We start from the raw sequence: 27,383 nt of genomic DNA, 5'->3' as shown, positions 1-27,383 counted from the left end.
TGTGATCTAGAAACCAGTAATTGTGTGAATCCCTTGTCAATTTAAGCCCGTCGGCAACCGACCCTACGCCGCCCCACCGCCAATCCCGGCCCCGGGGCCCCCCACCTGAGAGCTCCCGATCACATCCAGCCGTGTGCGACCCCCGCCAAACACGCAACAGCCACGAAGACGAGAGGAGAGGGCGCGACCCCAGGGCCACGGCCCCCACCCAGCCAGCCCGGGGAGGGAGGGCAGACAGGGGGCGAGCCAGCACAGCCCATCCCTCCTCCCGCAGCCCAGCAAAGGAGCCCCCCTTCGGGATCCAGGGTGGTCCCTGGGCCACTCGCGCCCCCATCGACCGGCCTCCAGGGATGGGAAGAGGGGATGCACCACCAACCCCACGCTCACACGAGCCGCAGTCCCCCAACTGGCACAGCACGCCATGGGACCCACAACGGCCCACCAAGCCCAGGGCAGGGTCCCCCACTGGAGCAGGCGACACCCAGCCAATACACCGGCATCCAGCCAGCGGCGGAGCGCAGGGTGGATACCCAGTCAGAGGAGAGAGGGGAAGGGGGAAGCAGGAAATCGTCGAGGAACTGCAGTGGGGCGACGGGAGATCGCAGCCTGGGCCCTCCCCCCACTCCCGCAGCCCAGGCAGAGGGGAGGCCACGCCCCGGGAGCCACGCTATAGAGAAAAAGTGTGAGACCCACCTACCACCCTATTCCTGTGTCTGCCAGGTTCCCGGCTGGCAGCCATTACCCAGCACCGTAATGGGAACATGTGGGGAGAGTAGTGCAATGTATGCATTGAAATAGGAGAGCTCGGCATGGGGCAGTGGGACCGCTGCATGGAATGTCTACCCAGCCACCCGTCCCACCACCCTTTGCCGGAGCTCCCCTGTGGAGTATAATGTGTGTGGTGCGTTCAAAAAGGTGCGGGAATGGCTGGACCTGTCATGAGGTAACCGTGAATATGTAGGTGCCGGGGTGAAAGTTATTTACAGTGCAGAGTGAGGAGTGTGTGAATTAAGGGGCAGGCTCCAGCAGGCGCAGCCCCGCTTGCCAGAACCTCCAGCCGCGGAGCGGGAGAAGCGCCAGGGCCCCAATCAACCCCCGTGGGCCCCACGAGGTCCTGTCGACGACCCGGCTGACAGAAGGGCAGCGGCAGCTGCCGCGGTCCGGAGAGGCGGACAGGGCCGTAGACAGACCAAAGGGATGGAGACGCGACTCGCCCAACCCACCCAAGGGCAAGGAGGGGTGCGCGGTATGACACCAGGGAGCACCTCCCCGGTACCCGGTACAAGGAGACATGGCTCCGGCCGGGACATCCCGGGAGGGACCTGTTGCCGGTGCATACCCCCCCGAACACCCGAACCCACCCGCAAGACCACCGCACACCCAATGGGACCCACACACGACCAGATGCAACCAGACAAGCCCATGCCAAAAACCCCGGGGCCAGGACCAGAGACGGACAGCACAGGGCAGGACGCCAACAAACTCCACCTAGCACCTGTGAAGTTGACAGAAGAAGAGATTTATCAAACACCCTTAGATGTGTGCCAAGGACCAGTAAAGTGTATTATTTAAATATTATAATAGTTCCTTAATTGTTCTAAATCTGGTAATTCATATATAGGGTATCTCAAAGAAATGCATACATTCCCCAGCAGCTGGCAACCAAATTGTCTTTGGGTTTCTATGTAGATTAAACCCAATGACTGACTAAACTTTGAAGGAAGAAAATTATTTATCAAATGTCACTGGGAGTGTGAAAATGCAGTTCAAGTGTGTCTCTTACTCCGTTACTTTGGGCTGCACTACAGCTGTTACATTTTCCCCTTTTTATTCTAAATATTGACTTTATTATTGCCAGAGATGTCGACAGTAGTTGTCTGTTTAGTTGAAATGAGTTCTTTTTGTCTACACTTATAGATTAGTTGAATGTTTCTTTTATCCCAGACAATAGTTATAGGTGGTTTAAATACCTGACATATTTCGGCGAAAACTTCCGCCTTCATCAGAGAGTCACTGGTGTTGGCGTGACGCGTTTTTGTCAGCTAGTAGTTGCCACATGACTCCAATAAGAAGTAACTTTTTTTTTCTCCGCTAGAGGGCAATTTTAATCACATGGGAGTATGACATACCATTGTGATCATTCAATGTACCTCGTTTATTATGAGAAAGCAGCGAACTGAAAGGGGTTATGGGGGAACACAAGAAAAGAGGAAGAGAGAGACAGAAGAAGCCCAAACAACAACAAGAAATAATGTACATTGAATGCCTACACTAACTTACTATGAATATATTGGAGCTATCGTTAGCTAGTTGTATTTCCGGTTGACACCATGTGGGGGGCCTGATAACCAAGGAACGGGGGGTGAGGGGGGCGGGTGTCTGAGAGATAAGTGATTGGGAGAAGTGGAGTGTTCACATATCAGCCATGTGGTCTAAAACCCAGTTTTTGTGTGTATTCCTTGTGAGTGTATTCTGGTATCCTATTCTATGCTGTTTCATCGCTAATCCTGACACCGGAGTTTTCCACTTGAGTGTGTCTAGGCTGGCTATTTTTAGACCGTGACGTCGCATCGTAAAGCGGAAGTAAAGCCGAAGTGGGACATTATAGACCCGCCCTCGCATAGACCCAACGTAAAAAGTGCTACTTTTCGCCGGTAATCTTTCAAAAACGAACATGCCGATCACGCATTGCTTTTTTGGAACTTGTAGAAACGACTCTAAACATTACGACCATGAAGGATGTTTTCTTCAAACATTCCCGGAAACCAAAAACTCGGGAGGAAAAAATGTGAAGACCGAATCAACTTGCGCGGACTTTTAACACCAGCTCGGCGAATCCATTCACATTTCATATGCAGTAAACATTATGTTGGGTTGGCATGGTCTTTCAGAGGACAAAGAGGTAAGCTATTTTTATATTTTTACTTTATTTTTTTAGCGTAACGTTGTGCCGTACTGCTTCTGTCTGACAATGAATGACCTGAAAAAAATTACAATGGTATCATACTGCCACTGTTGCCGTTTCTGTTATATATATATAAAAAACAACTTTAGTAAGGGGGAAGTGTAAATAAATTATAGGATTAAGATGTGTTATCAATGAAAAAATTAAAAGTGTTCTTTGGCTGTCACTGAGTAGCATTTGCGATCGCTACACAAAGCTAACTAAATTACCCTCAAGAACGGTAAGAGACGTAGGACAACCAGAGGATATATAAGAAAGACAGGGCTGATGGTAAAGGATAGCTTGTTGAAACCGGAGAATGTCATTGTCAGTCGCGTCGATAAAAAAAAAGCTAAAGCTATGCTTAGGTCGGCTCGTTTTTTTTCGTCTTTTTCAGCCTTCGACACTAAAGCCATCTCTTTAACTGAACATTTTTATATTCTTCCACATCAATGCCAGTCAATTTGGCACCAGGCACATCATTTTCGGAGAGAATTGGTAGGTTTAGCGCTGTAAACATCTCCTTCGTACACGATTTCCATTCATTTCCTATTAGGGACAAACGGTGGCTTGTACTTGCTTTAGCAACAGTAGCTAATGTCATGAATATTAATGAGCGAAAGTGACGTGTTGCTTGCGGTACGCCATTTCACCTTGTCATGCGTGAGTCCCATCCAACACATCCATGGCCCTTTCCCAGCCAATCGGGGGGTGGGGGGGGTACTTGAGTAAATTCTTGGATGACTTGGATGACTACTTTTACTTGAGTAACACTATTTAGAAGTAACGCTACTCTTACTTGAGAAAAATGTTTACCTACTCTACCCACCTCTGACCATGATTGTTGTATAGTTATCATGAATGACAAATTGTGCATTCCAAACAGCTGTATAACTTTAGCTTAATGTTAACACATGATTGGAAATGCCAAAGGCAGGCAATAGATAGTTTTATCTGGCATTGCATTAATACTTTAAGCACAATTTGGACATAGCCTTAACATGCTTAAATATAATATGGAGCGGATGGTGAAAATTGTATAAATTAGACCCAATGGGACCAAGTGAGCAAGGTATTATGGAGAAGGGGGGTGTTCTATATTTTAGTAGCGAGTTTTTTCCTCAGAATTGCCTGCTGCATACATTTAGCAACTGTCTGCCCAAATTATCCAGTGTAGGAAAATTAATTATGGATAGGTATGATTTAAAAGCTTGCTAAAATTGTAGTCCCGCAGTTGTCTCCTTATTTCTTTTTTTCTCTCTCCCACCCGTGCTTGTGTTCTTGCTGACTGTAGCAAACGCATTAAGTTAAAAGAGATGTACACCGTTGGATTTTGTGTCTGTGTTTTGTCCAGTGTGGGGGGGCGGGTACTATTAGAATAATAATAATCACACATGCGGTAAATTAACAACACATTACTACTGAAAGAACTACATTTTAACTTGTTTTAAAGTAAATCACCGTAAAAAGTATACATGTGTAACCAATCTGATGACCTTAATAGCATCACTGTGCTTCCTCATCCCGCTTCAACCAGTGTTTGAATCTACATTGTACTGTGGCAGTTGAGCGTGCTGACTAATAAAGGGTATTATAATACTAAGGGGCTGTGAGATATCAAAAGAACCGTTATGTGGCAAGATAACAAATATTAACTAGGCCTGCAAGCAGGACTGAACGGGCCCTCGCAATCTAGCGCAACTCGGACGTCACGCAACTCGGACTGTGTGCAGGTCAGGGTGGTGGGAGATCCTCCTCTCTAATCATCTCATTAGAACCTAACATGCTCGAAAGTCGCCTATTTACATTCCCACACCCAAGAGATAAAAACCCCTATTGGAGAGAGTACTACAAAAAAGGAGCCACTACTGAGCTGTGCAGCCAAGCCCTTATTCAAAACCAAAATTAATCTTCTAACTGGGCCAATTCGACCAAGTGTGCCAACTATTGTGGCTCTATAAGCTCCCTGAGTCTCTGAAAAAAAAAATTTCCTTTAAATGGCGAACAAAGGGTCGTCACGGCAACAGACAGAGACACGTGGACATGGGCCGTAAAAAAGTATTTTAATAGGTCTTGAAACTACAATGACCAACATGAAAAGAACTGGACATGTTTTGGAAAAACGAGTGACTTTCTATCGCCACTAGTTGGCGCTGTAGGGTTGATGCAAATGACCCCTACAAGGCCCTTCAGGGTATGACTCTCAACAAGCACGGGAAGTTTGGCGCAGATATCTTGTATATCTGCCGAGTTATGACTGTTCAAAGTTTTTGGAGAGAAAAATTGTTGACAGTCATTTTCACTTTACTGTTTGGACCCCTCCGCTTCAACAAAACTTCAATTTTTGTCATCAGGCACCTGAAGACAGGTCTTAAGGTTTCCCTTATGCAGGTTTGAGGTAGATTGATTTTTTCCCTTTAGAGGAGGAGTGTGTCCCGTAAAAAAGGGCATTTCCTGTTCCCACTAGGAGGCGCCAGGCACAAATGGTAAATTTTCTATCCAGTCCTGCTCAGGCTGGTATACCTCACACACATGGCAGATTTAAAATAGATTGAACATTGTATGAGGGAGTTATCAGTCATTTTCCGAATTCGGTGTTTTGGCGAAAAAATGGAAGAATTTGGCGCCCCGCCCAGGTCAGGCCCGTGAATGAAAACACACCATTTTTATAACTTAAGATTTCATATGCCTCATGAACAGTCTCACCAATTTTGAGAATGATCAAACTAATTCCCTAGGTGCCAAGGTGTAAAATGTGCACACTGTAAATCGATAAAAAGTTCACATTCAATCCAAAATACCCGATTTCCTGTAGGATTTGGAATGTGTGTGCAAGAGACTTTTTGGAGCAGTTTTGCACAAAGTTTTGACTCTCCAAATTTCATCACTCTATGTTAGAAAAACCTAAATGGAGAGGCCTTTTTGAAAATTTCAAGGGGGCGCCACTGAGCCATTTTGTTAAATTGTTTTGTAACGTTACAAGATTATCGAACGTTATCCAAAGCCGCATGTATGTGCAAATTTTGGTGAGTTTTTATGCATATTCAAGCCTCCAAATGTAAACTCTTACTGTGAACCCATGAAAATTTCACATTCGATCCAAAATACCCGATTTCCTGTTGGATTTGGAATATGGGTGCAAGAGACTTTTTGGAGCAGTTTTGCATAAGGTATCTACTCCCCAAATTTCCTTGCTCTATGTTGAAAAAACCCAATAGGAAAGGCCTTTTTTAAAACTTCTTTCTGTCGCCACTAGTTGGCACTGTAGAGTTGATGCAAATGACCCCTACAAGAACCTTCAGGGTATGACTCTCAACAAACACGGAAAGTTTGGCGCAGATATGTTGCATATCTGCCGAGTTATGACTGTTCAAAATTTTTGGCGAGACAAATTGTTGACGGTCATTTTCACTTCCAGTTTGGACCTCTCCGCTTCAACGAAACCTCAATATTTTTCATCAGGGACCTGAACACATGTCTTGAGGCTCCCCTGAAACAGGTTTGAGGTCAATAGATTTTTTTCCCTTGGAGGAGCAGCCTGTCTCGTAAAGAAGGCCATTTCCTGTTCCCACTAGGGGGCGCCAGGCCTAATGGGTAATATTTCAATGCAGTCGTGTTCAGGCTGGGATATCTCATATACATGCTAGAAATGAAAAAGATTGAACGTTGTATCACGGAGTTTTTAATCATTTTCTGAATTTGGTATTTTGCCCAAAAATGGCCGACTTTGGGACCACGCCCAGGTCAGACCCTTGAGTGAAAACTCACCATTTTGAAAACTTAAGATCTCATATGTCTCCTGAATAGTCTGACCAATTTTGAAGACGATCCAACTATTTTCTTCAGCGACAAGGTCTCAAATGTAAATCGATAAAATTTCACATTTGATCCAAAATTTCCGGCTTCCTGTTGGGTTTGGAATATGGGTGCAAGAGACTTTTTGGAGCAGTTTTGCACAATGTATCGACTCGCCAAATTTCATCGTTCTACGTTGAAAAAACCAAATAGGAAAGGCCTTTTTGAAAATTTCAAGGGGGCGCCACTGAGCCATTTTGTTAAATTTTTTTTGTAGATTATCAAAATTTACGCAAAGTTGCATGTATGTGCAAATTTTGGTGAGTTTTCGTGCATGTTCAGGCCTCCAAATGTAAACTCCAACTGTGAACCGATAAAAATTTCACATTTGATCCAAAATATCCGATTTCCTGTTGGATTTGGAATATGGGTGCAAGAGGCTTTTTTGAACAGTTAGGCATAAGGTATCTACTCCCCAAATTTCATTGCTCTACGTTGAAAACCTGAGAGGAGAGGCCTTTTTGAAAATTTTAAGGGTCAAGGGGGCGCCACTGAGCCATTTTTTGACATTTTTTCAAAACGACACAAGATTATCGAAATTTACGCAAAGCCGCACGTATGTGCAAATTTTGGTGACTTTTCGTGCATGTTCAGGCCTCCAAATTGGCCATTTTCATTTGCCCTGAAAAAAGAATAATAATAATAACTAGGCCTGCAAGCAGGACTGAACGGGCCCTCGCAATCTAGCGCAACTCGGACGTCACGCAACTCGGACTGTGTGCAGGTCAGGGTGGTGGGAGATCCTCCTCTCTAATCATCTCATTAGAACCTAACATGCTCGAAAGTCACCTATTTACATTCCCACACCCAAGAGGTAAAAACCCCTATTGGAGAGAGTACTACAAAAAAGGAGCCACTACTGAGCTGTGCAGCCAAGCCCTTATTCAAAACCAAAATTAATCTTCTAACTGGGCCAATTCGACCAAGTGTGCCAACTATTGTGGCTCTATAAGCTCCCTGAGTCTCTAAAAAAAAATATTTCCTTTAAATGGCGAACAAAGGGTCGTCACGGCAACAGACAGAGACACGTGGACATGGGCCGTAAAAAAGTATTTTAATAGGTCTTGAAACTACAATGACCAACATGAAAAGAACTGGACATGTTTTGGAAAAACGAGTGACTTTCTATCGCCACTAGTTGGCGCTGTAGGGTTGATGCAAATGACCCCTACAAGGCCCTTCAGGGTATGACTCTCAACAAGCACGGGAAGTTTGGCGCAGATATCTTGTATATCTGCCGAGTTATGACTGTTCAAAGTTTTTGGAGAGAAAAATTGTTGACAGTCATTTTCACTTTCCTGTTTGGACCCCTCCGCTTCAACGAAACTTCAATATTTTTCATCAGGCACCTGAAGACAGGTCTTAAGGTTTCCCTTATGCAGGTTTGAGGTAGATTGATTTTTTCCCTTTAGAGGAGGAGTGTGTCCCGTAAAAAAGGGCATTTCCTGTTCCCACTAGGAGGCGCCAGGCACAAATGGTAAATTTTCAATCCAGTCCTGCTCAGGCTGGTATACCTCACACACATGCCAGATTTAAAATAGACTGAACGTTGTATGAGGGAGTTATCAGTCATTTTCCGAATTCGGTGTTTTGGCGAAAAAATGGAAGAATTTGACGCCCCGCCCAGGTCAGGCCCGTGAATGAAAACACACCATTTTTATAATTTAAGATTTCATATGCCTCATGAACAGTCTCACCAATTTTGAGAATGATCAAACTAATTCCCTAGGTGCCAAGGTGTAAAATGTGCACACTGTAAATCGATAAAAAGTTCACATTCAATCCAAAATACCCGATTTCCTGTAGGATTTGGAATGTGTGTGCAAGAGACTTTTTGGAGCAGTTTTGCACAAAGTTTTGACTCTCCAAATTTCATCACTCTATGTTAGAAAAACCTAAATGGAGAGGCCTTTTTGAAAATTTCAAGGGGGCGCCACTGAGCCATTTTGTTAAATTGTTTCGTAACGTTGCAAGATTATCGAACGTTATCCAAAGCCGCATGTATGTGCAAATTTTGGTGAGTTTTTATGCACATTCAAGCCTCCAAATGTAAACTCTTACTGTGAACCCATGAAAATTTCACATTCGATCCAAAATACCCGATTTCCTGTTGGATTTGGAATATGGGTGCAAGAGACTTTTTGGAGCAGTTTTGCATAAGGTATCTACTCCCCAAATTTCCTTGCTCTATGTTGAAAAAACCCAATAGGAAAGGCCTTTTTTAAAACTTCTTTCTGTCGCCACTAGTTGGCACTGTAGAGTTGATGCAAATGACCCCTACAAGAACCTTCAGGGTATGACTCTCAACAAACACGGAAAGTTTGGCGCAGTTATGTTGCATATCTGCCGAGTTATGACTGTTCAAAATTTTTGGCGAGACAAATTGTTGACGGTCATTTTCACTTCCAGTTTGGACCTCTCCGCTTCAACGAAACCTCAATATTTTTCATCAGGGACCTGAACACATGTCTTGAGGCTCCCCTGAAACAGGTTTGAGGTCAATAGATTTTTTTCCCTTGGAGGAGGAGCCTGTCTCGTAAAGAAGGCCATTTCCTGTTCCCACTAGGGGGCGCCAGGCCTAATGGGTAATATTTCAATGCAGTCGTGTTCAGGCTGGGATATCTCATATACATGCTAGAAATGAAAAAGATTGAACGTTGTATCACGGAGTTTTTAATCATTTTCTGAATTTGGTATTTTGCCCAAAAATGGCCGACTTTGGGACCACGCCCAGGTCAGACCCTTGAGTGAAAACTCACCATTTTGAAAACTTAAGATCTCATATGTCTCCTGAATAGTCTGACCAATTTTGAAGACGATCCAACTATTTTCTTTAGCAACAAGGTCTCAAATGTAAATCGATAAAATTTCACATTTGATCCAAAATTTCCGGCTTCCTGTTGGGTTTGGAATATGGGTGCAAGAGACTTTTTGGAGCAGTTTTGCACAATGTATCAACTCGCCAAATTTCATCGTTCTACGTTGAAAAAACCTAATAGGAAAGGCCTTTTTGAAAATTTCAAGGGGGCGCCACTGAGCCATTTTGTTAAATTTTTTTGTAGATTATCAAAATTTACGCAAAGTTGCATGTATGTGCAAATTTTGGTGAGTTTTCGTGCATGTTCAGGCCTCCAAATGTAAACTCCAACTGTGAACCGATAAAAATTTCACATTTGATCCAAAATATCCGATTTCCTGTTGGATTTGGAATATGGGTGCAAGAGGCTTTTTTGAACAGTTAGGCATAAGGTATCTACTCCCCAAATTTCATTGCTCTACGTTGAAAACCTGAGAGGAGAGGCCTTTTTGAAAATTTTAAGGGTCAAGGGGGCGCCACTGAGCCATTTTTTGACATTTTTTCAAAACGACACAAGATTATCGAATTTTACGCAAAGCCGCACGTATGTGCAAATTTTGGTGACTTTTCGTGCATGTTCAGGCCTCCAAATTGGCCATTTTCATTTGCCCTGAAAAAAGAATAATAATAATAACTAGGCCTGCAAGCAGGACTGAACGGGCCCTCGCAATCTAGCGCAACTCGGACGTCACGCAACTCGGACTGTGTGCAGGTCAGGGTGGTGGCAGATCCTCCTCTCTAATCATCTCATTAGAACCTAACAAGCTCGAAAGTCGCCTCTTTACATTCCCACACCCAAGAGATAAAAACCCCTATTGGAGAGAGTACTACAAAAAAGGAGCCACTACTGAGCTGTGCAGCCAAGCCCTTATTCAAAACCAAATTAATCTTCTAACTGGGCCAATTCGACCAAGTGTGCCAACTATTGTGGCTCTATAAGCTCCCTGAGTCTCTGAAAAAAATATATTTCCTTTAAATGGTGAACAAAGGGTCGTCACGGCAACAGACAGAGACACGTGGACATGGGCCGTAAAAAAGTATTTTAATAGGTCTTGAAACTACTATGACCAACATGAAAAGAACTGGACATGTTTTGGAAAAACGAGTGACTTTCTATCGCCACTAGTTGGCGCTGTAGGGTTGATGCAAATGACCCCTACAAGGCCCTTCAGGGTATGACTCTCAACAAGCACGGGAAGTTTGGCGCAGATATCTTGTATATCTGCCGAGTTATGACTGTTCAAAGTTTTTGGAGAGAAAAATTGTTGACAGTCATTTTCACTTTCCTGTTTGGACCCCTCCGCTTCAACGAAACTTCAATATTTTTCATCAGGCACCTGAAGACAGGTCTTAAGGTTTCCCTTATGCAGGTTTGAGGTAGATTGATTTTTTCCCTTTAGAGGAGGAGTGTGTCCCGTAAAAAAGGGCATTTCCTGTTCCCACTAGGAGGCGCCAGGCACAAATGGTAAATTTTCAATCCAGTCCTGCTCAGGCTGGTATACCTCACACACATGCCAGATTTAAAATAGATTGAACGTTGTATGAGGGAGTTATCAGTCATTTTCCGAATTCGGTGTTTTGGCGAAAAAATGGAAGAATTTGGCGCCCCGCCCAGGTCAGGCCCGTGAATGAAAACACACCATTTTTATAACTTAAGATTTCATATGCCTCATGAACAGTCTCACCAATTTTGAGAATGATCAAACTAATTCCCTAGGTGCCAAGGTGTAAAATGTGCACACTGTAAATCGATAAAAAGTTCACATTCAATCCAAAATACCCGATTTCCTGTAGGATTTGGAATGTGTGTGCAAGAGACTTTTTGGAGCAGTTTTGCACAAAGTTTTGACTCTCCAAATTTCATCACTCTATGTTAGAAAAACCTAAATGGAGAGGCCTTTTTGAAAATTTCAAGGGGGCGCCACTGAGCCATTTTGTTAAATTGTTTCGTAACGTTGCAAGATTATCGAACGTTATCCAAAGCCGCATGTATGTGCAAATTTTGGTGAGTTTTTATGCATATTCAAGCCTCCAAATGTAAACTCTTACTGTGAACCCATGAAAATTTCACATTCGATCCAAAATACCCGATTTCCTGTTGGATTTGGAATATGGGTGCAAGAGACTTTTTGGAGCAGTTTTGCATAATGTATCTACTCCCCAAATTTCCTTGCTCTATGTTGAAAAAACCCAATAGGAAAGGCCTTTTTTAAAACTTCTTTCTGTCGCCACTAGTTGGCACTGTAGAGTTGATGCAAATGACCCCTACAAGAACCTTCAGGGTATGACTCTCAACAAACACGGAAAGTTTGGCGCAGATATGTTGCATATCTGCCGAGTTATGACTGTTCAAAATTTTTGGCGAGACAAATTGTTGACGGTCATTTTCACTTCCAGTTTGGACCTCTCCGCTTCAACGAAACCTCAATATTTTTCATCAGGGACCTGAACACATGTCTTGAGGCTCCCCTGAAACAGGTTTGAGGTCAATAGATTTTTTTCCCTTGGAGGAGGAGCCTGTCTCGTAAAGAAGGCCATTTCCTGTTCCCACTAGGGGGCGCCAGGCCTAATGGGTAATATTTCAATGCAGTCGTGTTCAGGCTGGGATATCTCATATACATGCTAGAAATGAAAAAGATTGAACGTTGTGTCACGGAGTTTTTAATCATTTTCTGAATTTGGTATTTTGCCCAAAAATGGCCGACTTTGGGACCACGCCCAGGTCAGACCCTTGAGTGAAAACTCACCATTTTCAAAACTTAAGATCTCATATGTCTCCTGAATAGTCTGACCAATTTTGAAGACGATCCAACTATTTTCTTCAGCGACAAGGTCTCAAATGTAAATCGATAAAATTTCACATTTGATCCAAAATTTCCGGCTTCCTGTTGGGTTTGGAATATGGGTGCAAGAGACTTTTTGGAGCAGTTTTGCACAATGTATCGACTCGCCAAATTTCATCGTTCTACGTTGAAAAAACCTAATAGGAAAGGCCTTTTTGAAAATTTCAAGGGGGCGCCACTGAGCCATTTTGTTAAATTTTTTTGTAGATTATTAAAATTTACATAAAGTTGCATGTATGTGCAAATTTTGGTGAGTTTTCGTGCATGTTCAGGCCTCCAAATGTAAACTCCAACTGTGAACCGATAAAAATTTCACATTTGATCCAAAATATCCGATTTCCTGTTGGATTTGGAATATGGGTGCAAGAGGCTTTTTTGAACAGTTAGGCATAAGGTATCTACTCCCCAAATTTCATTGCTCTACGTTGAAAACCTGAGAGGAGAGGCCTTTTTGAAAATTTTAAGGGTAAAGGGGGCGCCACTGAGCCATTTTTTGACATTTTTTCAAAACGACACAAGATTATCGAAATTTACGCAAAGCCGCACGTATGTGCAAATTTTGGTGACTTTTCGTGCATGTTCAGGCCTCCAAATTGGCCATTTTCATTTGCCCTGAAAAAAGAAGAATAATAATAATAATAATAATAATAATAATAATAATAATAATAATAATAATCCTTTGCAAAACAATAGGGCCTTCGCACGCTGAGTGCTCGGGCCCTAATAATAATAATAATAATAATAATAATAATAATAATAATAATAATAATCCTTTGCAAAACAATAGGGCCTTCGCACGCTCAGTGCTCGGGCCCTAATAATAATAATAATAACTAGCCCTGCAAGCAGGACTGACGGGCCCTCGCGTATGGCGCAACTCGGACGTCAAACAAAGTCGGAGGGCAGGCAGGTCGGGGCGGTGGCAGTCGACAACAGACAGATATCCAGGCAGATATATCGCATGTCTGAATGTTCAGAATTAGTGGGGAGAGAAAATGGCGACGGTCATGATGACTTTCTTATGGGACCCCTCTGCTTTAACAAAACAAAAGTGTTTATTAGGCACCTGAACACGGTCATTATGACTTTCCTATTGGACCCCTCTGCTTTAAGGAAACAAAAGTCTTACCGGAGTATAAGTCGCATTTGTGGGTGAAATTTACTTGATAAAATCCAACACATAGAACAGATATGTCATCTTGAAAGGCAATTTAATATAAAAATACAATAGAGAACAACATGCTGAATAAATGTACAGTGTACAGTGCATAAACAACGAAATGCGAATATACTGTCCTCACCAGGACGCTACCGCTCGGTCCTGGCTATAGACAGCGAACTCCAAAAAGACAATTCTGGATGTCCGCATAATTTGTTGAATCAATTTGGTCCTCGATAGCAAACAGGTTCACATCACCGTAAATAAATGATAATTACGTACTATTACAGCAATAATGTAACAGATTAGCATGCGTTCGCTAGCATTAGCACACCATTCAAACAACCACACAACTGGCTGTAAGTGTCCGCTCGCGGGTGGAAAACACACAACAACAGAAAAGATGATACACGCAGGCGTTGCCTCTGTAGAGATATTTTAAAGGCATAAACAATGAACGTAGGTTCGCAGCCGTCTTTCTCTCTCGCTAACTAGTCCACTCACTCACTCACTCACTCACTCACTCACTCACTCACTCACTCACTCACTCACTCACTCACTCACTCACTCACTCACTCACTCACTCACTCAGAGCTACGTTGCTGTCTGTCTTCTTCTGGTGTGCGAGCGCTTATTCACGTAAGCAAGTGCGAGTGCGCTCCCAGGTGGGCGTGAAAGCGCCACAAACTAAATGCATCCATTTCAATATAAAAAAGTCAATTATACAATTGAACATACATTGCCAAAGGCAGAACGCGAACGTGGCCATAGCTATTAACACTTATTCAGATAACTATAGCATGCTAACAAGTTGACAAAACCATCAGTCCAAAACACCAAAATAACACGGGAAATTATATCATAATGTGTTAATAATTTCACTCACCAGGGGGCACCAGGCCTAATGGTTTTGTAAACCTGTTAGCATGCTATAGTAATCTGAATAACTGTTAATAGCTATGGCCACGTTCGCGTTCTGCCTTTGGCAATGTATGTTCAATTGTATAATTGACTTTTTTATATTGAAATGGATGCATTTAGTTTGTGGCGCTTTCACGCCCAACTGGGAGCGCACTCGTTATTATTATTTTTTCATGGCAAATGAAAATGGCCATAGCTATTAAGAGTTATTCAGATAACTATAGCATGCTAACAAGTTTACAAAACCATTAGTCCAAAACACCTAAATAACATGGGAAATGTTATCATAATGTGTTAATAATTTCACACATAAGTCACTGCTGAGTATAAGTCGCACCCCAAACCAAAATATGAAGAAAAAAAAACACGACTTATAGTCGGAAAAATACAGTAGTCTTTTACTGAATTGTATTGTCAAAAATAAGACACATTTGCTCCCCTGCCCAAGAAAGGGCCGTGAATGAAATGTCACCATTTTGATAACCTAACATCTCATATGTGTCATGAACATTCATTCATTCATTCATTTTCACAAACTAAATGCATCCATTTCAATTTAAAAAAGTCAATTATACAATTGAACATACATTGCCAAAGGCAGAACGCGAACGTGGCCATAGCTATTAAGAGTTATTCAGATAACTATAGCATGCTAACAAGTTTACAAAACCATTAGTCCAAAACACCAAAATAACATGGGAAATTTTATCATAATGTGTTAATAATTTCACACATAAGTCGCTGCTGAGTATAAGTCGCACCCCAAAGCAAAATATGAAAAAAAACGCGACTTATAGTCATTTACTGAATTGTATTGTCAAAAATAAGACACATTTGCTCCCCTGGCCAGGAAAGGGCCGTGAATGAAATGTCACCATTTTGATAACCTAACATCTCATATGTGTCAATAATAGTCTGACCAATTTTGAGGAGCATTCAACTTACTGCCTCGGCGTAATGGTGTCAAACGTGCATGCTGGTTTTAGACAAAAATGCCATGTTGTGCAAGATTCAATCCCTAATACCCCATTTCCTGTTGGGTTTGGAATATGGGTGCAAGAGACTTTTTGGAGCAGTTTTGCACAACGTATCCACTCCCCAAATTTCATCACTCTACGTCGAAAAAAACTAATAGGACAGGCCTTTTTTAAAAATTGAAGGGGGCGCCACTGAGCCATTTTATTACATCTTTCGGCAATGTTGCTAAATTCATGAAATTTACATGAAGCCGCATGTATGTGCAAATTTAGGTGAGTTTTCGAGCATGTTCAGACCTGGAAATTGGCCATTTTGTGACAAAATGCCGAGGGTCTTTTCACTTTCCTGTTTGGGTACTGCTACATCAACGAAAACTCAATATTTTTCATCATATACCTAAAGACATGTCTTAAGGCTCCCCTGATGCAGGTTTGAGGTCAATTGATGTTTTTCACCAGGAGGAGGAGCCTTTCTCGTAAAAATGGGTGTTTCCTCTTCCCACAAGGGGGCGCCAGGCCTAATGGAAAATATTTCAATGCAGTCGTGTTCAGGTTAAGACACCTTACACGCATGCCAAATATGAAAAAGATTGGACCTTGTATCAGGAAGTTATTAATCATTTACTGAAATTGGCGCGTTGCCAAAAAAACACCCGACTTTGGTACCCCGCCCAGGTTAGGCCCGTGGACGAAAACTCACCATTTTCACAACTTAATATCTCATATGTCTCATGAAGACGTACACCAATTTTGAGGAAGATCCAACGTACTGGCTCGGCGCAATGGTCTGAAACGTGCATGCTGGTTTTCGCCCAAAATGCTATGTTTTTCAACATTCAATCCAAAATATCCGATTTCCTGTTGGGTTTGGAATATGGGTGCTGCAGACTTTTTGAAGCGTCTCTGGACAACGTATCCACTCCCCAAATTTCATCGCTCTACGTTGAAAAACATCAAAGCAAAGGGCATTTTTAAAATTTCAAGGGGGCGCCACTGAGCCATTTTTTGATTTTTTTAAAAAACGTTGCTAAATTTTCGAAATTTTCGCGAAGCCGGATGTATATGCAAAATTTGGTGAGTTTTTGAGCATGTTCAGGCCTTCAAATTGGCCATTTTCATTTGCCATGAAAAAATAATAATAATAATAATAATAACTAGCCCTGCAAGCAGGACTGACGGGCCCTCGCGTATGGCGCAACTCGGACGTCAAACAAAGTCGGAGGGCAGGCAGGTCGGGGCGGTGGCAGTCGACAACAGACAGATATCCAGGCAGATATATTGCATGTCTGAATGTTCAGAATTAGTGGGGAGAGAAAATGGCGACGGTCATGATGACTTTCTTATCGGACCCCTCTGCTTTAACAAAACAAAAGTGTTTATTAGGCACCTGAACACGGTCATTATGACTTTCCTATTGGACCCCTCTGCTTTAAGGAAACAAAAGTCTTACCCGAGTATAAGTCGCATTTGTGGGTGAAATTTACTTGATAAAATCCAACACATAGAACAGATATGTCATCTTGAAAGGCAATTTAATATAAAGATACAATAGAGAACAACATGCTGAATAAATGTACAGTGTACAGTGCATAAACAACGAAATGCGAATATACTGTCCTCACCAGGACGCTACCGCTCGGTCCTGGCTATAGACAGCGAACTCCAAAAAGACAGTTCTGGATGTCCGCATAATTTGTTGAATCAATTTGGTCCTCGATAGCAAACAGGTTCACATCACCGTAAATAAATGATAATTACGTACTATTACAGCAATAATGTAACAGATTAGCATGCGTTCGCTAGCATTAGCACACCATTCAAACAACCACACAACTGGCTGTAAGTGTCCGCTCGCGGGTGGAAAACACACAACAACAGAAAAGATGATACACGCAGGCGTTGCCTCTGTAAAGATATTTTAAAGGCATAAACAATGAACGTAGGTTCGCAGCCGTCTTTCTCTCTCGCTAACTAGTCCACTCACTCACTCACTCACTCACTCACTCACTCACTCACTCACTCACTCACTCACTCACTCACTCACTCACTCACTCACTCACTCACTCACTCACTCACTCACTCACTCAGAGCTACGTGGCTGTCTGTCTTCTTCTGGTGTGCGAGCGCTTATTCACGTAAACAAGTGCGAGTGCGCTCCCAGGTGGGCGTGAAAGCGCCACAAACTAAATGCATCCATTTCAATATAAAAAAGTCAATTATACAATTGAACATACATTGCCAAAGGCAGAACGCGAACGTGGCCATAGCTATTAACAGTTATTCAGATAACTATAGCATGCTAACTAACAAGTTTACAAAACCATCAGTCCAAAACACCAAAATAACACGGGAAATTATATCATAATGTGTTAATAATTTCACTCACCAGGGGGCACCAGGCCTAATGGTTTTGTAAACCTGTTAGCATGCTATAGTAATCTGAATAACTGTTAATAGCTATGGCCACGTTCGCGTTCTGCCTTTGGCAATGTATGTTCAATTGTATAATTGACTTTTTTTATATTGAAATGGATGCATTTAGTTTGTGGCGCTTTCACGCCCAACTGGGAGCGCACTCGTTATTATTATTTTTTCATGGCAAATGAAAATGGCCATAGCTATTAAGAGTTATTCAGATAACTATAGCATGCTAACAAGTTTACAAAACCATTAGTCCAAAACACCTAAATAACATGGGAAATGTTATCATAATGTGTTAATAATTTCACACATAAGTCACTGCTGAGTATAAGTCGCACCCCAAACCAAAATATGAAGAAAAAAAAACACGACTTATAGTCGGAAAAATACAGTAGTCTTTTACTGAATTGTATTGTCAAAAATAAGACACATTTGCTCCCCTGCCCAGGAAAGGGCCGTGAATGAAATGTCACCATTTTGATAACCTAACATCTCATATGTGTCATGAACATTCATTCATTCATTCATTTTCCATGCCGCTTTTCCTCACGAGGGTCGCGGAGGTGCTGGAGCCTATCCCAGCTAACTCGGGGCAGTAGGCAGGGGACACCCTGAACTGGTTGCCAGCCAATTGCAGGGCACAAGGAGACATACAACCATTCACGCGCACACTCATACCTACGGACAATTTAGAGTGCTCAATCAGCCTACCATGCATGTTTTTGGGATGTCTGACCAATTTTGAGAAGCATTCAACTTACTGCTTCGGCGTAATGGTCTCAAACGTGCATGCAGGTTTTTGACAAAAATGCAAGATTCAATCCATAATACCCGATTTCCTGTTGGGTTTGGAATATGGGTGCAAGAGACTTTTTGGAGCAGTTTTGCACAACGTATCCACTCCCCAAATTTCATCACTCTACGTCGAAAAAAACTAATAGGACAGGCCTTTTTTAAAAATGGAAGGGGGCGCCACTGAGCCATTTTATTACATCTTTTGGCAATGTTGCTAAATTCATGAAATCTACATGAAGCCACATGTATGTGCACATTTTGGTGAGTTTTCGAGCATGTTCAGACCTTGAAATTTGCCATTTTGAGAGAAAATGCCGAGGGTCTTTTCACTTTCCTGTTTGGATACTGCAACATCAACGAAAACTCAATATTTTTCATCAGATACCTAAAGACATGTCTTAAGGCTCCCCTGATGCAGGTTTGAGATCAATTGATGTTTTTCACCAGGAGGAGGAGCCTTTTTCGTAAAAAAGGGTGTTTTCTCTTCCCACAAGGGGGCGCCAGGCCTAATGGAAAATATTTCAATGCAGTCGTGTTCAGGTTAAGACACCTTACATGCATGCCAAATATGAAAAAGATTGGACCTTGTATCAGGAAGTTATTAATCATTTACTGAAATTGGCGCGTTGCCAAAAAAACACCCGACTTTGGTACCCCGCCCAGGTCAGGCCCGTGGACGAAAACTCACCATTTTCACAACTTAGTATCTCATATGTCTCATGAACACTTACACCAATTTTGAGGAAGATCCAACGTACTGGCTCGGCGCAACGGTCTGAAACGTGCATGCTGCTTTTCGCCCAAAATGCTATGTTTTTCAACATTCAATCCAGAATATCCCATTTCCTGTTGGGTTTGGAATATGGGTGCTTTAGACTTTTTGAAGCGGTTCTGGACAACGTATCCACTCCCCAAATTTCATCGCCCTACGTTGAAATACATCAAAGCAAAGGGCATTTTGAAAATTGCAAGGGGGCGCCACTGAGCCATTTTTTAATTTTTTTTGTAAACGTTGCCAAATTGTCGAAATTTTCGCGAAGCCGGATGTATGTGCAAATTTTGGTGAGTTTTTGAGCATGTTCAGGCCTTCAAATTGGCCATTTTCATTTGCCATGAAAAAATAATAATAATAATCCTTCGAAGAACAATAGGGCCTCGCACGCTGAGAGTGCTCGGGCCCTAATAATAATCCTTCGAAGAACAATAGGGCCTCGCACGCTGAGAGTGCTCGGGCCCTAATAATAATAATAATCCTTTGCAAAACAATAGGGCCTTCGCACGTCTAGTGCTCGGGCCCTAATAACATTAACAAAAAAATAAATCACATTCATGAGCAATTATCGAAAATATATCGAAAATTACGACCATTTCCGAAAGTATTCCGGAAATAGCCGAATGGGGCGGAGACGTCACAACAAGGAAACAAAAGGTCGAGGCAGGTGCCATCGTTGTTTATCGACGAGAGAGTTGTGTTCGTGTTTTATCAAAAAATCACTAAAATGGTTCAAACCTGTCCTGCTATGTGGTGTACAAATAGCCATTTGTCGCAATGTAGTACCCATGAGTTCCCGAACGCGAGAAAAAGAGCTGGACTACGCAGACAATGAGTAAAGTTCGTCCGTGCTAAGAGGGCTAATTTTGCAGACCCAGCCTGCGGCACGGTTTTGTGTGTTGCGCATTTTACACCTGAAAGCTATTCGAACTATGGACAGATGAAATCAGGTTTTGATAAGAAATTGCTGCTGAAAGCCCACCATACATGCCCAGCCACCTAAATGTCCCGAAATATCAAGAAAGAGAACAATGACTGGCTCTGATGAGACCACCCCACCACCCCAGGCTAACCAAAGGAGCAGAGCAGCCAAGCTCGAAATGGCCAGAGTGAATGCTCTTTTATAATAAAAAACATATCACGCATTGGATATAAGACTGGACACATGCATAAATTATCGCTCGTAAAATATATAAAACAAATCCTCCAATCCCATTCATATATGTGTCTGTTGTCAGAGTGAAAACATGATAGCACAATAAATGATAATTATTCTGTACATTTACTTTATTTTACGGTCACGGTGTATCAGCTTCACAAAAAGAAATGCAAAACAAACCATTCGGTGTTTCCCACATGATCTGTTGCCGGTGTTTCATCAGTGTGATTGCTCCCCTCAATGATCCTTTCACTAGGCTGCATTGGCTTTTGTTTGGGCTCAAATTGATAACCCAAAACACCAAAGAAAGGTTCATAACTCTCCTCGTCACCATTAGAAGAACATTCGTTACGTCGGATTCGTCGCTGCAACTCGAAACAAAATTGTCCGCCATCATCGCCGCCATTCAGTACTAAGCACTGAGCCGGTTGTTTCCTTGTTGTGACGTCACGCACACAAGATGTTAGATTTCCGGGATCTCGGGCACCGGTCGTTTTAGCTTGACAATCGATCCAATTTTCTATCATTTTCTTGGTGTTGCGATGTGTGTAATTACACGAAGTGGCATGATATGAATCCAAAAGGCATGCGTTTATGGATAAATGATGGAATATTAGCATTTCCCCAGGAGTTGTAATACCCTTTAAGCCAATAGGCCAGTCTAGCTTTGGCCACTGTGACATATTTATGTCACACTTCTGTTGCCGTAGTTGTGCACTCCCTGTGGGTATGGTATAACAGTAATAAGAACCCTCTGTGATCTATCGTGTGCACATACTGTATATTGAGAAGCACACTGAATAAAGAAGTGTTGTTCCACTCAAGTCTGGACCTTCACCTGAGACAGTCAGGAAATTAGAATATTGTGTATTCTAATTTCCTGAGACAGTCCTGTATATATACACAGGACTATCTCAAAAAATTAGAATATTGTGTATTCTAATTTTCTGAGACAGTCCAGTATATATATATATATATATATATATATATATATATATATATATATATATATATATATATATATATATATATATATATATATATATATATACAGTGTTGTCAGTAACGCGTTACTATAATCTGATTACTTTCTTTCAGTAACGAGTAATCTAACGCGTTCATTTTTCCAGGCCAGTAATCTTATTAAAGTTAGTTTCCTCGGTGCCTGTGCGTTACTATTTTGTTGTTGCCTCATACTGTATGTAGAATGAAGAATATTTTAGTCATGTACGCAGAGCATTTGAAAAGAAAATACTGCGCTTGAGTTTGGGAGTGACATCACATCTCACGTTTTCTCATCGGGGGGAAAAAACGGGTCACGTGTAATACCATGCTACCTGTGCGCGCGCCGTCTGCCACGGCGGTCAACAACATAGCCTGCTAGCTATCAGGATGCTAACCGTAAAGGAGCCGGAGAGATACAACAAACGGCTGCATTTGCTCACGGGAGATACAGCCATTATTTCACATATCCGTCCAGTAAAGATGACAAAAATATCTCACTGGGTTGCAAACTCTGCGCTGGCTTAGAAAGACTGTCGACCGCTATATACTCGACATCCAATTCAACAAGGAAGCACTTGGAATTACAGCACAACGCATTGCGAAAAAAAAAGCCGACAGGTAAAGAGACAGCCAGCTCTTCTACAGTTTGTAACCAGCCTTTATAATATGTGTAATTATGTACATTTTATAGTTAGAGTTTGTAATCATAGGCGGAGTTTTACATTTGTGGGACTGGGGGGAGAAGCATGTTGAAGACTGAAACAAAAGTCAAAAGTTTGGACACACATTTTGCGTTTTATATATTTTCACTACTATTTTATATTCTCACTTGAAGACATCAAAACTATGAACGAACACGTGGAATGGCAAAAAAAAGTGAAATAACTGAAAACAGGTTTTGTTTTCTACATTCTTCAAAGTATCCACCTTTGAGGTGTCTCCAAACTTTTGGCCAATACTGATATATATATATACATATATATATATATATATATATATATATATATATATATATATATATATAGACATCTTGACACTGTTCGAGTTCAATCAACTGTTCAAGTTGTTGTTGGCAGCGTTTGAAAGCTTAGGTTTAAAGAAATTCTAAATATCCATCTTGCCTCCTTTTGTGTAGTTTGGCTAAGCAAAGTCTCCAAGGTGCAAGTCACGTGATCTGTTCGAAAAATGATTTTGACCCATTATGAAAACTTTACGTTGTAGGATTTTTGTTCATTTCATTAATTTTTGTTGTTTGTTTTATTGCTTTACAACTTTTAGAAACAACATTTTAACGGCTAGGACTATTTCAAAGGGGAAGTTCTGATTTTTTTACATTAGACTTTATCTTGGAGTCAGCGGGGGTTTAATTAGTCGTTGGAGTTGATTTCAACAAATTTTGTGCAGTTTGTCAGTTAGTTGTTAGTTTTAGGGCTCCGGAATGGCTAAGCAAGGGCGAGTCAATGGTGGTCGACTAATTAAACCCCCGCTAACTCAAAGATTAAGCCTTATGTGAAAAACTCAATTAAACGCGATGACATTTTTCTGTTATTTTTATGTTGAGGCAGCAAAAGGAAAAAAATGGTAAAAAGTAACTGATAAGTTACTTTTAAAGTAACTTAGTTACTTTGATGATAAAGTAATCAGTAATATATATATATATATAAATATATATATATATATATATATATATATATATATATATATATATATATATATATATATATATTTATTTATATATATAAACGACAGCCCCAAAACATCACTGTTCTAGAGAAGATCTGCATGGAGGAATGGGCCAAAATTCCAGCAACAGTGTTTGAAAAGCTTTTGAAGAGTTACAGAAAACGTTTGGCCTCTGTTATTGCCATCAAAGGGTACATAACAAAGTATTGAGATGAACTTTTGGTATAGGCCAAATACAAATAAATTCTTTAAAAATCAAACAGTGTGATTTTCTGTTTTTTTTTTTTTTTTCCACATTCTGTCTCTCATGGTTGAGGTTTACCCATGTTGACAATTACAGGCTTCTCTAATAATTTCAAGTGGGAGAATTTACACAATTAGTGGTTGACTAACGACTTATTTGCCCCACTGTATAGATATATACAGTGCCTTGCAAAAGTATTCGGCCCCCTTGAACCTTTCAACCTTTCGTCACATTTCAGGCTTCAAACATAAAGATATAAAATTTTAATTTTTTGTCAAGAATCAACAACAAGTGGGACACATTCGTGAAGTGGAACAAAATTTATTGGATAATTTAAACTTTTTTAACAAATAAAAAACTGAAAAGTGGGCCGTGCAATATTATTCGGCCCCCTTGCGTTAATACTTTGTAGCGCCACCTTTTGCTCCAATTACAGCTGCAAGTCGCTTGGCGTATGTTTCTATCAGTTTTGCACATCGAGAGACTGACATTCTTGCCCATTCTTCCTTGCAAAACAGCTCGAGCTCAGTGAGGTTGGATGGAGAGTGTTTGTGAACAGCAGTCTTCAGCTCTTTCCACAGATTCTCGATTGGATTCAGGTCTGGACTTTGACTTGGCCATTCTAACACCTGGATACGTTTATTTTTGAACCATTCCATTGTAGATGTGGCTTTATGTTTTGGATCATTGTCCTGTTGGAAGATAAATCTCCGTCCCAGTCTCAGGTCTTGTGCAGATACCAACAGGTTTTCTTCCAGAATGTTCCTGTATTTGGCTGCATCCATCTTCCCATCAATTTTAACCATCTTCCCTGTCCCTGCTGAAGAAAAGCAGGCCCAAACCATGATGCTGCCACCACCATGTTTGACAGTGGGGATGGTGTGTTCAGGGTGATGAGCTGTGTTGCTTTTATGCCAAACATATCGTTTTGCATTGTGGCCAAAAAGTTCAATTTTGGTTTCATCTGACCAGAGCACCTTCTTCCACATGTTTGGTGTGTCTCCCAGGTGGCTTGTGGCAAACTTTAAACGAGACTTTTTATGGATATCTTTGAGAAATGGCTTTCTTCTTGCCACTCTTCCATTAAGGCCAGATTTGTGCAGTGTACGACTGATTGTTGTCCTATGGACAGACACTCCCACCTCAGCTGTAGATCTCTGCAGTTCATCCAGAGTGATCATGGGCCTCTTGGCTGCATCTCTGATCAGTTTTCTCCTTGTTTGAGAAGAAAGTTTGGAAGGACGGCCGGGTCTTGGTAGATTTGCAGTGGTCTGATGCTCCTTCCATTTCAATATGATGGCTTGCACAGTGCTCCTTGAGATGTTTAAAGCTTGGGAAATCATTTTGTATCCAAATCCGGCTTTAAACTTCTCCACAACAGTATCTCGGACCTGCCTGGTGTGTTCCTTGGTTTTCATAATGCTCTCTGCACTTTAAACAGAACCCTGAGACTATCACAGAGCAGGTGCATTTATACGGAGACTTGATTACACACAGGTGGATTCTATTTATCATCATCGGTCATTTAGGACAACATTGGATCATTCAGAGATCCTCACTGAACTTCTGGAGTGAGTTTGCTGCACTGAAAGTAAAGGGGCCGAATAATATTGCACGCCCCACTTTTCAGTTTTTTATTTGTTAAAAAAGTTTAAATTATCCAATAAATGTTGTTCCACTTCACGATTGTGTCCCACTTGTTGTTGATTCTTGACAAAAAAATTAAATTTCATATCTTTATGTTTGAAGCCTGGAATGTGGCGAAAGGTTGCAAGATTCAAGGGGGCCGAATACTTTTGCACACTGCTGGCCGAAAGTATTGGTACCCCTGCAATTCTGTCATATAATGCTCAATTTCTCCCAGAAAATGATTGCAATTACATTTGCTACAGTATTAATAAGCAATATTAAACAATATTAATATGCAATGAAAAAACACAAAAGAGAATGGAAAAAAAAAATAAATCATGATCATTTTACCCAAAAATCCCAAAATGGGCCGGAAAAAAGTATTGGGACCCTTTGAAAAATCATGTGATGCTTTTCAAATTTGTGTAATTAACAGCACCTGTTACTTATCTGTGGCTCATAGGTGGTGGCAAAAAAAAAATCACACTTGCAGCCAGTTAAAATGGGTTAAAGTGGACTCAACCTCTGTCCTGTGTCCTTGTGTGTGCCTCATCGAGCATGGAGAAAAGAAAGAAGACCAAAGAACTGTCTAAGGTCTTGAGAAGCAAAATTGTGAGGAAGCCTGGGCAATCTCAAGGCCATCTCCAAAGACCTTAATGTTCCTGTGTTTAAAGTGTGCAGTGTCATCAATAAGTGTAAAGCCTATGGCACTGTGGCTAACCTCCTTAGATGTGGACGGAAAATAAATATTGATGAGAGATTTCAACGAAAGATGGTGGATTAAAAAAACTTCGACTAACATTCCAACAAGTACTAGCTGTCCTGCAGTCCGAGGGTACAACAGTGTCAACCCGTACCATCCGTCGGCGTCTGAGTGAAAAGGGACTCTATGGTGGGATACTCAGGAAGACCCCACTTCTGACCCAGAGACATAAAAAAGCCAGGCCAAAACTTACCTGAGAAAGCCAAAAATGTTTTGGAAGAATTTTCTCTGGTCAGGTGAGACTAAAGTAGAGGTTTGTGGGAAAAGGCATCAACATAGAGTTTGCAGGGGAAAACAGGAGGCCTTCAAAGAAAAGACCACGGTCCCAACAGTCAAACATGACAGAGGTTCCCTGATGTTTTGGGGTTGCTTTTCTGCCTCAGGCACTGGACGCTTGACTGTGTGCATGTCCAAAGACTACTAACAAATTTTCAGCATAATTTAGGGCCCAGGGCAAGAAAGCTGGGTCAAAAAGCACAAGAAAATGGTTTGAGAGAAAGCACTATAGACTTCTAAAGTGGCCAGCAATGAGTCCAGACCTGAATCCCATAAAACAAAGAGATGGAGAGATCTGAAAATGGCTGTTTGGAGAAGGCACCCTTCAAATCTCAGAGACCTGGAGCAGTTTGCCATAGGGGAATGGTAAAAAATTCCAGCAGAGCATTGTAAGAAACTCATTGATGGATACCGAAAGCGGTTATTTGCAGTTATTTTGTCTAAAGGTTGTGCTACCAAGTATTAGGCTGAGGGTGCCAATACTTTTGTCTAGCCCATTTTTGGAGTTTTGTGTAAAATGATTGTGATTTCATTTTTTTTTTTTCATTCTCTTTTGTATTTTTTTCATTGCAAGCAAAATAAATGAAGATATTACTACCAAAGCATTTGTAATTGCAATCATTTCCTGGGAGAAAGTCAGCATTATCTGACAGAATTACTGAGGTGCCAAAACTTTTGGCCAGCAGTGTATATTACATTTATATATTAAAAAAATTTTCAGACGCATCCTAACGTGTGCAGTCTAAATTTTCTACTAGCTTGATGCTGTACTGGCTCATGGATAAAAACAGTAAAAGTGGAGCCAAAGAAGTTAGAATTAAAAAGAGAACAGTGCTTGGAAAAACATCGGAAAATATGCAAATATAGCAATTTTTTTAATAGGAGCTCGCGGCCTCAAACAACTGAGGATTACAATGGTAGAGGTAAGGCAAGATAACGGATAAAATGCAACTTTCACCGTGTGATATGACAACAACACATAACTGTGGATACTTCGGCTTGTAGCACCTCACAAGGGAGATGCAGCAGCAAGCACCAGCCATGATTAGCCTACAACTGGTGCAGAGCAGGCAGGTATGA

General features: G+C 41.5%; 1 protein-coding gene across 1 annotated transcript; it reads left to right on the top strand.

Moving 5' to 3' along the window:
• The first annotated feature begins 363 nt into the window (after nt 1–363).
• On the top strand, nt 364–27,383 carry LOC130913058 (proline-rich protein 2-like). The gene is made up of 4 exons (XM_057831340.1): nt 364–636; nt 721–782; nt 1,020–1,554; nt 27,309–27,383. The coding sequence occupies exons 1-4, from the start codon at nt 364–366 to the stop codon at nt 27,381–27,383; spliced, it is 945 nt and encodes a 314-aa protein (XP_057687323.1).

The sequence above is a fragment of the Corythoichthys intestinalis genome, chromosome 3 (genome assembly GCF_030265065.1).
Source record: "Corythoichthys intestinalis isolate RoL2023-P3 chromosome 3, ASM3026506v1, whole genome shotgun sequence".
NCBI lineage: Eukaryota > Metazoa > Chordata > Actinopteri > Syngnathiformes > Syngnathidae > Corythoichthys > Corythoichthys intestinalis.
Note: the sequence above shows the minus strand (reverse complement) of the source record. Positions and strands in the feature narration are given on the sequence as shown.

Coding starts and splice junctions, on each gene's coding strand:
- LOC130913058 (XM_057831340.1), top strand. CDS start 364: ATGCACCACCAACCCCACGCTCACACGAGCCGCAGTCCCCCAACTGGC. Junction 637..720: donor CCCCCACTCCCGCAGCCCAG/GCAGAGGGGAGG, acceptor TGTGTCTGCCAG/GTTCCCGGCTGGCAGCCATT. Junction 1,555..27,308: donor TAGATGTGTGCCAAGGACCA/GTAAAGTGTATT, acceptor TTCGGCTTGTAG/CACCTCACAAGGGAGATGCA.